Source organism: Vigna umbellata, chromosome 5 (genome assembly GCF_029865625.1).
Source record: "Vigna umbellata cultivar VRB3 chromosome 5, Vumbellata_1.0, whole genome shotgun sequence".
Lineage (NCBI taxonomy): Eukaryota > Viridiplantae > Streptophyta > Magnoliopsida > Fabales > Fabaceae > Vigna > Vigna umbellata.
In genome coordinates, this window is record NC_142169.1 from 16079095 (window position 1) to 16090942 (window position 11848).

An 11848-nucleotide genomic window follows, 5' to 3' on the forward strand; every position below is an offset into this window, starting at 1 on the left:
TAAACTACATTGATAAGAGAAAAAAGTTCTGACTCTTATACCTACTATTAAGTTCTTTTTTGATCTAAACTTAATTTCGCATTTCCTTTCGCTTAATTAAAATTCGGAATTCAATTTAGAAAATTATTAGATTTTAAAATTCAACATACATTTTTTCTTAAATTTTGAAATCTGATAATTTTTAAACTGAATTTTAGAATCCGGTTAAGTGAAAGGAAGTCCGATGTTAAATTTAAGTTAAGTGATATTTAATATAATTATCGAATTTTAAAATTTAGTTCTTTCTTTAATTCAATTTCAAAATATAATGAGTTTCTTAACTATGTTTCAAAATGAATTTCAAGGTTTGATGACTTGTTTTAATGAGATTTTAATTCGTGAATTTTTAAACCGAATTTTAAAATTTGGAGAGTTTTTAAACTAATTCAAAATTTGATAATTTTTTAAACTAGATTTCAAGTTAAATGAAGGGAGGTGCGGTACTAAGTTTAGGCTAAAAAAATAGATGACAAGTGGATAATAATTATAGAAAAAAGAATTATTCGCATCAAAAAAGTAATTTAGAGATTAAGAAAAAATTAAAAAATGCAGGAAATTGGAAGTACATAAAGAAACCATCTTACTTTAACACGTGAAATACAAAAAGAACACAAAGGAAGCTGTACCAAGAAAAACACATAAAAAAACACGACCAAACACTTTCCATGTCGTCATGGTTAGCTAACTTGAAAGATAATTGAATTTAAATTTTAAAATTTAACTTTTTTTTAAGACATTCTCGCCCAAAACTAATAGTATTAAATTTACATTTAACATAAATTAAATTCGTAAGCGACATAACTCACCAGAAACAAATGGTCCGTTCAAATTTGTTAAAGCAGTTTCCATATATATAATAATCTATCTTTACTTTTATTAACTTTATAAACCAATTTAGTTTTATCTACTGACATGAAATTACTTTCAAAAGATATTATTTTTAAAAAATACATTAAAAATGTTCTGACTTTCAAATCTAATTTTTTAATTGAAAATATATAATATGCACGAGAACCTTTGTATGAAAAAGAAGACAGGAGTCAATTGCCAATAGATTAAGAACTTTTTAGGGAATATCAATTTCAGACAATATCCAGAAATTTATCACAATTGTTATTCAAAAAAATAATAATTTTTTTCAACTTAATACATAGTTCTTTTATATATAAAAGCTAATTGTTTGGAGCCTCAATCAAAATTAATTGTTTCATAACTATATTTTACTAAACTTAGCATAACAACAAACTGATATTGAATAATCTATTGTAATGAAAGCAGATTACAGATGTAATCAATTATTGAGATAATCTATTTTCCACGACCCCACGATCACTTCAGCCAACTCAATAGAGTTTAGAAGTAACCGAAACTTAAAAAAAATTATATTTGCTTAGTTCAACAAATTCATGATATACCAGTACAAACAGTTGTCTCTTTGATTGCATACAAGGTCTGTACTAACTTAATCATACAAAAGTATTAAATGTCATGCAACAGCTACAAAACATCTTCAGGGGATAAGATAGCACAACATTTATTCACCAACCAGACAAAAGGGTCTCACTCTCAACACGCTCCCTTTACTTCCCCCAAGATGATCCATCAACAAACTAATTTCCAAGCTTACGCTTCACGGAAAATCTGCCAAAACCACACAGCTGGCACACCAAAACCTACCTATTTTGCAAATTCCTCGTTTGTTTGCTTATGCTGCCGAACCAGCTTGCTCACATAAGTCCAACAGATCCAGAGTCTGCAATATCCAATAACAAAATTCACCCATCAAAGAGAGAGAAACAAGCAGTGACAACTCAATGTCAAAGAATAATTCTTTTTTAATACAGAAAGAGCAATAGTCAAATTATATACCTCTGGAACTGACAGCTCAAGACGAAACTTTGGACCATCATAATGATGCAATACTGGCCTGAACGAATCTTCTTCCAATGCCTTGCAGAGTTTCCTAACACGGATTCTTACCTACGAGATGAAGGAATATTATTTATTCGATAATTGAATGACAGCTAGTAAACGGACTTCCTCGTTTCAAAATTGTAATTCTACCTGAGCTGGAAACCTTGATTCGCCTTTGCATTTTTTATCCTCCCAGGCAGTTGGATCTATGTTAGAGCCACCAAAACTTGCTGCCTGCAACATAGGCCTCAAAGTTAGAAAATAATCAACTAAATTTAGTTTATCTATCATCAACTTTCTCAATTTTGGCCATTACATTTGAATAGTTGTTATGAACAATTATACAAAAGAAGGCAGAAAACCTATCTACGTCTTTTCAAAAGATAGAACAAATACAAGATTCCCAATCTCTAATCAGACAAGAATACCCAAGCAAAGAAAAAACCAAAAACAAATGAGACCAAATTAGAACATTGCCATTTTTATCGTATGCATTAGGTAACCCCATTACTAGCTGTGCAACAGCAGCTAAATACAAATTCTTGATAATTTAACCCCTCTAAAATCAATTTTTTTCTATCAATTAACATAACAACAAAAGCCTACCAATTAGATAATAATATCTAAAAGAAATCTAATATAGACATATTCTAAATGTATAAATAACAATGAAGAAGGAGGTTCTGTATTTCTGAAACGAGACAATATTTCCATGCCCGTAACATGTTTAGCACAGACACTAACGATTGGGCAACACAAATAGCTTTCATAGCTATTCTTGGGTGTAACTCCTTGAGAAATTACAATTAGCCCCATTTTGTGTGAATATCCTTTAAACTAGGAACACAATTTCAATATTTCATAGCCCTAAAATAAGAAGATACATGCTGCATAGTCTGAAGCACAACATAATTAACTGTAGTTACAAATTTATAATAGCTTACCTCAAAAATGCCATGCAGCTGATGAGTAGTATAGTTATACAGAAATAGAGGTAATCCTGGTGTTATTGCCCGAACAGAATCTCGATACCTTGGAGGCAAGCCTACCAAAAATGATTGAAAAAGTCAGTCATCACGAAGTATATGATTAATAATGTCCAAGACAGAAGAACAGATTCCATTTATTAAAAACACACCAAATAGCTGACGCTTCAAGTCTTCCTGCATTGTGTCATTGTTACAGACAAATATGTATCCTCCAAGCACCTCATTGCGTGGGAGTGTCTCGGCTGCAGGCAAGGTCTTAAACCTTTTGTCAGTTGCATTTGAGTTGTTGCTCTCATTGTTATTGCTGTTGCCACTGTTATTGTTGGACTCTTTGTTATGCTGAATATTACCACTGTACTTGTTACTGTTCACATTACTCACCAAGTTTGCATTGTTTTTCTGATACACTGCATTCATACTGTAAACACTATTCCGAAGTGAGCTTTTGCTCACATTTTCAGTAAATTTAGAGTCCAGGTTCAACATGCTCAAGTTGAGAGAATCAAATTTGTTCTCTTCCTGGAACCCAAATTTATCCCTTGACCTTGTTTCAATGGGGCCCTTTGAAAGGTCAAGGTTATTCACACGCTCCCCCTTCAATCTTGTCTGTTCAGCCAACTTAGAAGCAACCATTAACCACTTGTGATCCTCTGACGCTTTTGAGTGTCCACGAAGCTCATCACCCAATTGCCAGAAGCTCTGCATGTTTTCCATCTGTTGAAACCCTGACAAGTTATAAACACAATATAGACCACATCACGAATTAAATCAACAGAAAAAATACAGCAATAAACAGGACATAGTTAGCAAACATCCAATTGGGAAAAATGAAAATAATTCAACATCTTCCTCTTTTGTGCTGACATATGTCAAACGCATAACTAGACTTATAACAGTTCATATGAGCATACAACAACATTTGCCATACATTTGGAGGAGTACCATTGCCAACTACAGCAATCGAAAATTCTTACTTAAAGTTTTTTAAATTACACCAATATTGAGGACTAATAAGGGTAATTGATTATAAAACTTCGTAGTAGTGGGCTTTTTGCAACTTCCAATAACCCCAAAAGCAAAAAAAGGAAAAAACATAAATCTAGTAATTTCTAATTCTAACCATCACAAACAAAGCAAATAAAAGAGCTCTCAAAAATCTCATAATTCATTTTCAAAAACACTGGTTTCCTCCCTTTCCTTTCATGCAACTCCGCACGAAATCCAAGTATCCATGCACACAGCAGCAAACCCAATCACAAATCCAGCATCAAACAGCGAAAGTACGAACGCAAGTTCAAACTCAACAAAAAAGAACACAGAAATAAAACAAAACTAGAACCTTCACTCACATCTCGCACAAATATCCGCAGGCACGACGAAAATTAAACAAAACAACCAAGATCAAGGAAGGAAATCGAGGATCCGAAGAGAGCATTCACAGATAGAATAAGAAATTACCAAAATCAGCACAGTGAAGAGAGCAAAACACGACTTCAACGAAGAAAAGTAAACAGAGACGGAGATTCTAAATCGAGAATTGATAACGAAATTAAGAAACTGACTAGACGAATTCCGAAGAAATAGACGAAGCCCTAGATTTAGGGATCCGAAGATGTGAGGAGAGAGAAACAGATAGTACCTTTTATGACTTCGCTGTGAAACTCGAAGACGCCAGTAAGAGAAAATAAGAGCGAAGGAGGAAAGAGATTTTGTAATAAGGTTTGTTTTTGTGTTTTACGTAAATGTCCATTAATGTTTCGGGGAACTACGTAGTTACCACTATGGATTTTGACTTTTTTTTCTTAAATGTAAATGCGTTAAAGTAGCCCCTTTAGCATTAGATGTGTAAAACTTTATTAATTTAGTTCATAAGTTCATATTTGAAACACTGGAAAAATCCTAAAAAGTAATTCGACAGAGTTAGAGATTTTAAGAACTTTTTTATAAATATGTATTAAACATTTTAAGAAAAAAATAAATAAAATAAATTTATTTTTATATTTATTAACTCTAATAAAGTTACGTTCAGTTTGTATTTTTAAAGAGTTTTACTAACATTTTAAATATTACAACGAGTTTCACCACTCTTGTTTCACAAATATCTAATTTGGATATACTTGTTTATCCACTCCTGGTTTAATACTAGTATTCTTCATAGACCGTTTAGCTCAACTGAACTAAACAATCAAAGTGTTTTGATTCTCTTCAGAATTTACAAACATAATAAAAGTGTTTTAGCAAAACAAGTACATATCAAAGCTCTTAAAGAAAGTATGTTTTCAATAAAGTACCGAGAAACACTAGAAAGGGGCTTGAATAGTGTTTCTAGAAATTATCTTGGAGCTGATATTTGACAACCATTGATAGAGATTGGATGATCCTCATGAGTCGCAAAACGCCTAACGTATAAGACACTGATCTAACAGAAGCGTTTCTAGCTTGATAGTTTAACTCTACTTCTGTGATGTCCAAGAGAAGAGACTCTTAAGGGAAGATGTGTCTAATAATGAGTGTGACTGTTAAATGTTTGTTTTGCAAACACATGCTACGGTTGTAGATAGAATGCTTGTAAAGCGAAAATATTATGCACACACATTTTATACTGGTTCACTCAACTAAGCTACGTTTAGTTCTCCTCTATCTTAGAGGGTTCTACTAGATTTTCAATGAAATACATATGAGAATTCTCACAGCTTCTGGTTACACTAGTCATACCCAATAACCCCTGTTACTGTGACTAGAACCGAGTATCACACACTCCTGGTTGTGCAATATTTTTCACCACTCTTGGTATCCCTAAACACTCTCCGCATCTTCTTGATACATTATCTAGTTGAGTTTAAGTCAACCCAATAACCCTCGTTATTGTGATTGGAGTTGAGTTTCACTCACTCCTAGTTGTGTAGTATTCTTCACCACTCCAGGTATCCCTAGACACTCCCGGTATATTCCTGATACACTGTCTAGTTGAGTTTAACTCACTCTTGGTTTTCCTAGCCAACCTAGTAACCCCATTTATGTGACTAAAGTCGAGTTTCACCCACTCCTGGTTGTGCAATATCTTCATCATTCCTAGTATCCCTAGACACTCCATGTATCTTCCTGATATATTTTTTAGTTGAGTTTAACTCACTCATGGTTTTCCTACTCAATCTAGTAACCCCGTTACTATGACTAGAGCCGAGTTTCACCCATTCTTAGTTGTGTAGTATTCTTCACCACTTCTGGTATCCCTAGACACTCCTGGTATCTTCCCGATACATTGTCTAATTGAGTTCACCCACTCTTGGTTTCCACTAGACAAACTTGTCTAGCTACCGTTTAACCCCACCGAGTTAAGCGTTAAGTGTTTGAATTCTCTTCAGACCTTACAATCAAACAGATTGCTTACAAGTCCTTATACGATTACTCTTGCAGAGAGGATGTGTTTATAATATAATTCAATTTAATAGACTTTTAAATTCTCTCTCTCTCTTCTTACAAGAGAAGGTTTCTAACTCTAAGCTTTGAGAGTATTCTTGGTATTTCCATGAGGATGATTTTTCTTTTTGTTCCTTAAAGTCTCATCCTTTTGCTCTTCTCATTTAGAGATCTTTTATAAGTCCTTTGATAAAATAGTCATTAGACGATGCTTGTCTTTTATTTTTAGCTCTTTGTAGCCTTTATCATAGGTGGTTATCATAGGTTTAGGTCTACTTGTCAGTACTTTATCAAAAGTATGTTGGTATTGCGCAATGAAATGTTTAAAAGAGTTGGACAAAACCAAGAGGGGAGGGAATCGGTCCAAGATAAAAAAATCACTTTACTTTGAATAGATTTTTGCTTTTAAAATTTCTTTAATGAAACTGAAAAATTACTTTGAATAAAAGAAAATAAACAAAGGAGAGAAGGAAGGAGAAAAATTACATAGATAATTTTTATACTGGTTTGGATCAAAAGACCCTACGTCCAATTGTTAATCTTAATTACATAGATTAACCTTTCTACTAAAATAAGTAACAATTTACAATAGAAAAATAAAGATTGAGATTAGAAACCACCTCTCTTAATAGATAAGAGATGAAAGGCACCTCCTTTTGATGCACAAAAGGGATGAACAACTTGACTCTGCTTTATAGGTATACTCCACCACTTAAACACACTAAGAAAGAACACTTCCTCCTACAAGCACCAAGTAACACAAGCTCCCTTTTCACAAATAGAGAGTTTTAGGCACACAACTTTAATACTCTTAAGTGAAAAGTTGTCCTTAAGTTATGTTTAAGTTAATTATTTATAGACTCTTATATTTGAAAATTAGGTCAAAAAATTAAGAGTCAGATTCGCAACTGCCATTGATAATGGATTATCATAAGTGATAATCGATTATCACATAAATTTTTATGAAAAATAAAACTTTTTTTGAGTGCTCTATTACTTGGGTTCTACCTATTGACTCTTGAACTACTAAATTAATTACAATACACAAATTACAAGTCTTTAACAACTACATTATTGAGTCTTCAAAGTATTTCTTGAAACCAAGCACTTCTTTAATTCTTCAACACTTATCCATCAAACATCATCATCAAAATTCTCTATTAAAGCAAGATGTCCATCTTCTTCTTTTTGCTAACAAAGTAGATTGTACAATCTCTTTGGCGCGACTTTTGATGAGAAAATCATTATATAAATATCTTCTTTGTCTCTAACGTTCATTTTTTACTTGTATTTGATAGAGCATGTGCATTTCTGACATGCAGGCAAATATGTCCTTTTTCTTAATACTTTTGTTGTTTTGAGACCTATGCATTTAATGGCATTTAATGTGTGTTTAAAGCACATATAAGCATTTCAAATATTCCATAGCTCAATCAACATTTGATCATTCAAGCATTCTAGCGAAAATACCAAATGGTTCATGAGAGTTTTTGTAAAACCCAGAAAATGGTATTTTAGAAGTGATGGTAGTTTAAAAATAGTGAGACTTAGTTATTTTAATACTAAATTTTTTATTGATAAATAGTTTTGTTATAAACGAGTTCCATTATTTTAAAACATATCATCTCTCTAGAAACTATTTTTCTAGAGTGAAGTGTTGTCCTTCAGGCTAAGAGTATATTCTTATATTTTGCATATTATGTTCTTTAGACAATGTTCGTTGTGTGGTAAGTCTTACTTGATCGACTCTTGCGCTCAGTATTTTGTTAGTTTTACTTGGATATTTCTTGTACTTGTTGTTTTGTGATTGTATGTTTTTAGGCCTCACTTCTTTTATGCTTCTATGGTATTTTAGTTTTTCTCTTTTGTCGTTTAACACCTTTATGTAGCTTTATACATAACCTTGATTAGGCTTGCTGCATAGATGTTTCTAATCTAGACGTTATATCATAAGAGAATGTACTTTGTTCTTTGTGTTTATGGTCTTTTATACTTTTACATATTTGATTACTCAAAACTATTTCATTTAATGTTGTTTATTAAACTTCAAAACCAGAGATGCTTTAGAAGATCCTATTCTCTCTCTTAGACAATCTTGTCTTAACATTCAATATAATGAAATCTAAAGACTTGTAAAACTTTTTGTTAAACAAAGAAAACTTTAGACAATATGACCTCAGAGAGAGAATAACAACATAAGATTCAAAAATAAATTCTTCTTACATTATTATTTTCATCTAGTCCTATTTATATAACCTTCTTTGAGAAAGATTCATTACTCAGAGAGAGTTGACTTTAAGGAAAGTAGGTATCCTTCAGGTACGAAGCAATATCTAGGTATCATTAAAGCAACAATGCTTTTCACGGAGGTGGTGTGTACAACTTCCTCAGAGCAAAAATAATTAAGAAAACATTCCAAGAATATCTTCCTATCTCTTAACGTATTTCTGATCTTATATAGAACTTTTAAATAAAGCTTGGTATTATCATGATCTGCACAGATAAAGAGAAACAAAACACCACAGACGAAGAGTACAAATCGAACATGCATTTACTATTATAAACGTTATAGATCATTTAGGCATGTTTTATGTATTATGCGTTTAGTGCACAAGTCTATTCTTTTGAGTAACATAGCGTTTACAAGATATAGTGTTTAATGAAAGCTTTGTCTTTAAACAATTTGAAATGCTAAACGCACTTACGTCATACACTCTTTGAGTTTTATAAAATATTATTCAGACTCAACATAGACGATTTACTCACATTGTTCAACCTTATTTTTATCAAACATATTATATAGACATTTTAAGCTATAAACGTTATTTCGTTAAAGTTAATTTGTTAAACTTAGAAATAAGAGTTGTTAGATAGTCTTGTCTCTTTAGACAATTTTTTACTTAACAATATCCCCTTTTTTTTATGTTTAACAAATGCTTATGTTAAACAATATATATTTAAAAACAAGATTTTGAAGGGAATAAACAATATATATCAGAGCATTCATAAACATATCTTTTAGATGTTTAAACAATGTGAATTAAAGTGTTTATCATTTAAACAAATTTGATCAGAGCGTTTAAGGATATTAAATGTTATCAAGATTAGAGTAAATTATAGATCATAGTGTTTTTATAAATTGTTAAAGCAATGAAAAATTAGAGCATAAGAGTTCAAAGGATTCATAATATCATAATAAAGAAATATGTTATGAATGATATATGACTTCCATAAGCATAACCATTTATGCAATGCATAAGAGAATTATCAATCAAAAACAAATAATATTAGAGTAATTAATAACTAAGTATTAGAGCCAAAAGAAATTGGAGTATGCAATGACATTTATTTATCAACTATGCATCAGAATTATGAAATCATATAAACAAATGGGTGGACTCCTGATAACGGTTGAAAATACCGTTATCTGTGATGTGATTTTGATACTAAATGCACCCTTTTCTACTTACAAACTTGCTTAAAATCATGTTTTTCTGTTCAGTTGTGTGAATAAGAGAGTTGAGGTTGAACTTAAGGATTTTATGACTAAATTCCCTTGTTTTGGCAGGAAAGGAGATAATATGGGAAGCAAAGCTAAAGTGCTAAGGAGATGGAGCTCGGAAAGAGCTGAAAAAGCACCAGAAAGTAGGAAGGTCCGAAGCTTGAGCGCCCTTTTTGGAGCCCTCAGCCCAAAGCCTACCGCACACCGCCTGGGCGTCCTTTTTTAGGCGCTGAGCGCCACTTTTCCTGAAGAACCACGCCTGCTTGCCCTCTAAGTGAAGTTGAGCGTCATTTTTAGTACCGCACACCGCCTGGGCGCCCTTTCTGGGGTGTTGAGTGCTTGTCCTCTGAGTGAAGCTGAGCGCTAGTTTTAGTATCGTAGCACGTCCGGGCACCCTAAGTGGGGCGCTGAGCGCCAGTGAGATGGGCTTGGGCCTTATTTCTATTTTGATCCCACTCTATTTAAAGGATCCATACGTCCTAGGTTTTGTATCTTTGGCAGAGGAGGCACAACAACACACTCTTCCACTCTTTGAAGGCGGATTTGGATGTGGGAGCTTCCATCTTCAAATTTTAGGGTTTTCTATCTCATTCTTCTCTATTGTACATCTAGTTTCTCTATGACAATGGGGAACTAACTTCTATTTTTTGTTGGGGGATGATGTAACCTTGTGAACTCTCATGTATTTGAATTGATTCTTAATAATTTATGTTTCTTTCATTAATTGTTAGGGTAATTCTTCTGTGATCAATGCTCGCTTTGTTTAACTCATTCATAGCGTGATGTATGAATTGCATGAGTGCCGGAAGGTTCCTTACAATTCAGGTTCTTGTAGAATTATTCCAAAGAGCAGTATTTCTCAGGGATGGGGTATGAGTATTGGTCGTCTTAAGCTCCTGATCTTCAGAATTAATTATTAGGAATGCTAGGAATCGTATGAACTAGTAATTAAGGATAGGTTTTCTTCACCGAGGGATCGGGTTTTAAGTAATTTAGTGAGTGACGTTGACTTTAATGAAAGAAGAAGAATTCTTATATACATGAGAGTAAACTTGGTGAAATCTAACCCAACAACATATTCATCTCATAACACAAACCTCTTCTGTTCATCGTTGTGCTACTCTTCAAGTGATCAAAACTGCATTCATATTTAATTTTCTGTATTTGCATTCTAAACCAATGATTTCGTTACTTTTAAGTCTTAATTAATCGAGTTACCACACAACTGTCTAGTGCCGAGAGTCTCTTGGGACACGATTCTTGGTCTTACCATTTTATATTACTTGTACGATTCGGTACACTTGCCGAAGTCTCAACAACTCCCCTAAAGGTAATGTTCTTTTTTTAAATGTTTACCATTATTATAAACACCAAAAAGGAAGAAAATCAACATCATTGCCCGACGGGAGGTGGTGGTTGATTAAATTTGCGGAAAATTTGGGCTATGTCATTGTTTAGGGTATTAAAAAGGGTTTGGAAATTGGCCTGTTGTTCCACCTTATTTGCTTAGAACATGGTGGCAATAATGCTTCTTGTCGTGCATTGTTCTCAACAATTAAGTGATGAAGGTGGCTTCTTGTCACGCATTGTTCTATAAGATTGAAGTGTCTAAACGTCCTCATATGTTTTCAAGTTTAACAAACAGTAATAAACAAAATGAGCATATGACAAAGTGTTGTCTTTGGTAAAATAATATAGTTTGAAGATTTATGAAAAGCTTTATGAAATTCAAATGTTGTAAGAAAAGATTTAGTAAACACACTAATATATTAGTAGACGCACTACCAAACGATTTCCTCATAAAATGCATTAATATGTTATATGAGAATCTTGTTAAACATGCGCTCATGCTATACTTTGTTAAACAATGTTAGACAAGCTCTCACTATGATGTATAAAATTATGTTTATGGTAAACACACTAAAAGATATAAAAATTGTTCCAAAAATATGTGTTGAAAGACATCTTACTAAACGCACTCTTA

General features: G+C 32.7%; 1 protein-coding gene across 3 annotated transcripts; it reads right to left on the bottom strand.

The window, feature by feature from the left end:
• Positions 1-1399: 1399 nt before the first annotated feature.
• Positions 1400-4666, bottom strand: LOC124838754 (DCD (Development and Cell Death) domain protein). Of its 3 annotated transcripts, none has more exons than XM_047314438.2 (6): positions 4582-4666; positions 3092-3667; positions 2898-2998; positions 2104-2187; positions 1909-2019; positions 1400-1792 (listed from the first exon to the last, which is right to left on the bottom strand). In XM_047314438.2, the coding sequence occupies exons 2-6, from the start codon at positions 3654-3656 to the stop codon at positions 1745-1747; spliced, it is 909 nt and encodes a 302-aa protein (XP_047170394.1). In that variant the 5' UTR covers positions 3657-3667; positions 4582-4666; the 3' UTR covers positions 1400-1744. The 3 variants fall into 3 exon arrangements, with proteins under 3 accessions (XP_047170394.1, XP_047170395.1, XP_047170393.1); XM_047314439.2 differs by having other exon boundaries at positions 3092-3656; positions 4582-4665; XM_047314437.2 differs by lacking the exon at positions 4582-4666 and adding an exon at positions 4401-4559.
• Between the last annotated feature and the right edge of the window lie 7182 nt (positions 4667-11848).

What these genes read in the sequence shown, in the direction of transcription:
- LOC124838754 (XM_047314438.2), bottom strand. Translation starts at nt 3,656, where the DNA reads ATGGAAAACATGCAGAGCTTCTGGCAATTGGGTGATGAGCTTCGTGGA. An exon ending in CTTGAAGCGTCAGCTATTTG is followed by an intron (nt 2,999 to 3,091) that starts GTGTGTTTTTAA and finishes CATTTTTGGTAG; the next exon opens with GCTTGCCTCCAAGGTATCGA. An exon ending in AGCTGCATGGCATTTTTGAG is followed by an intron (nt 2,188 to 2,897) that starts GTAAGCTATTAT and finishes CCTATGTTGCAG; the next exon opens with GCAGCAAGTTTTGGTGGCTC.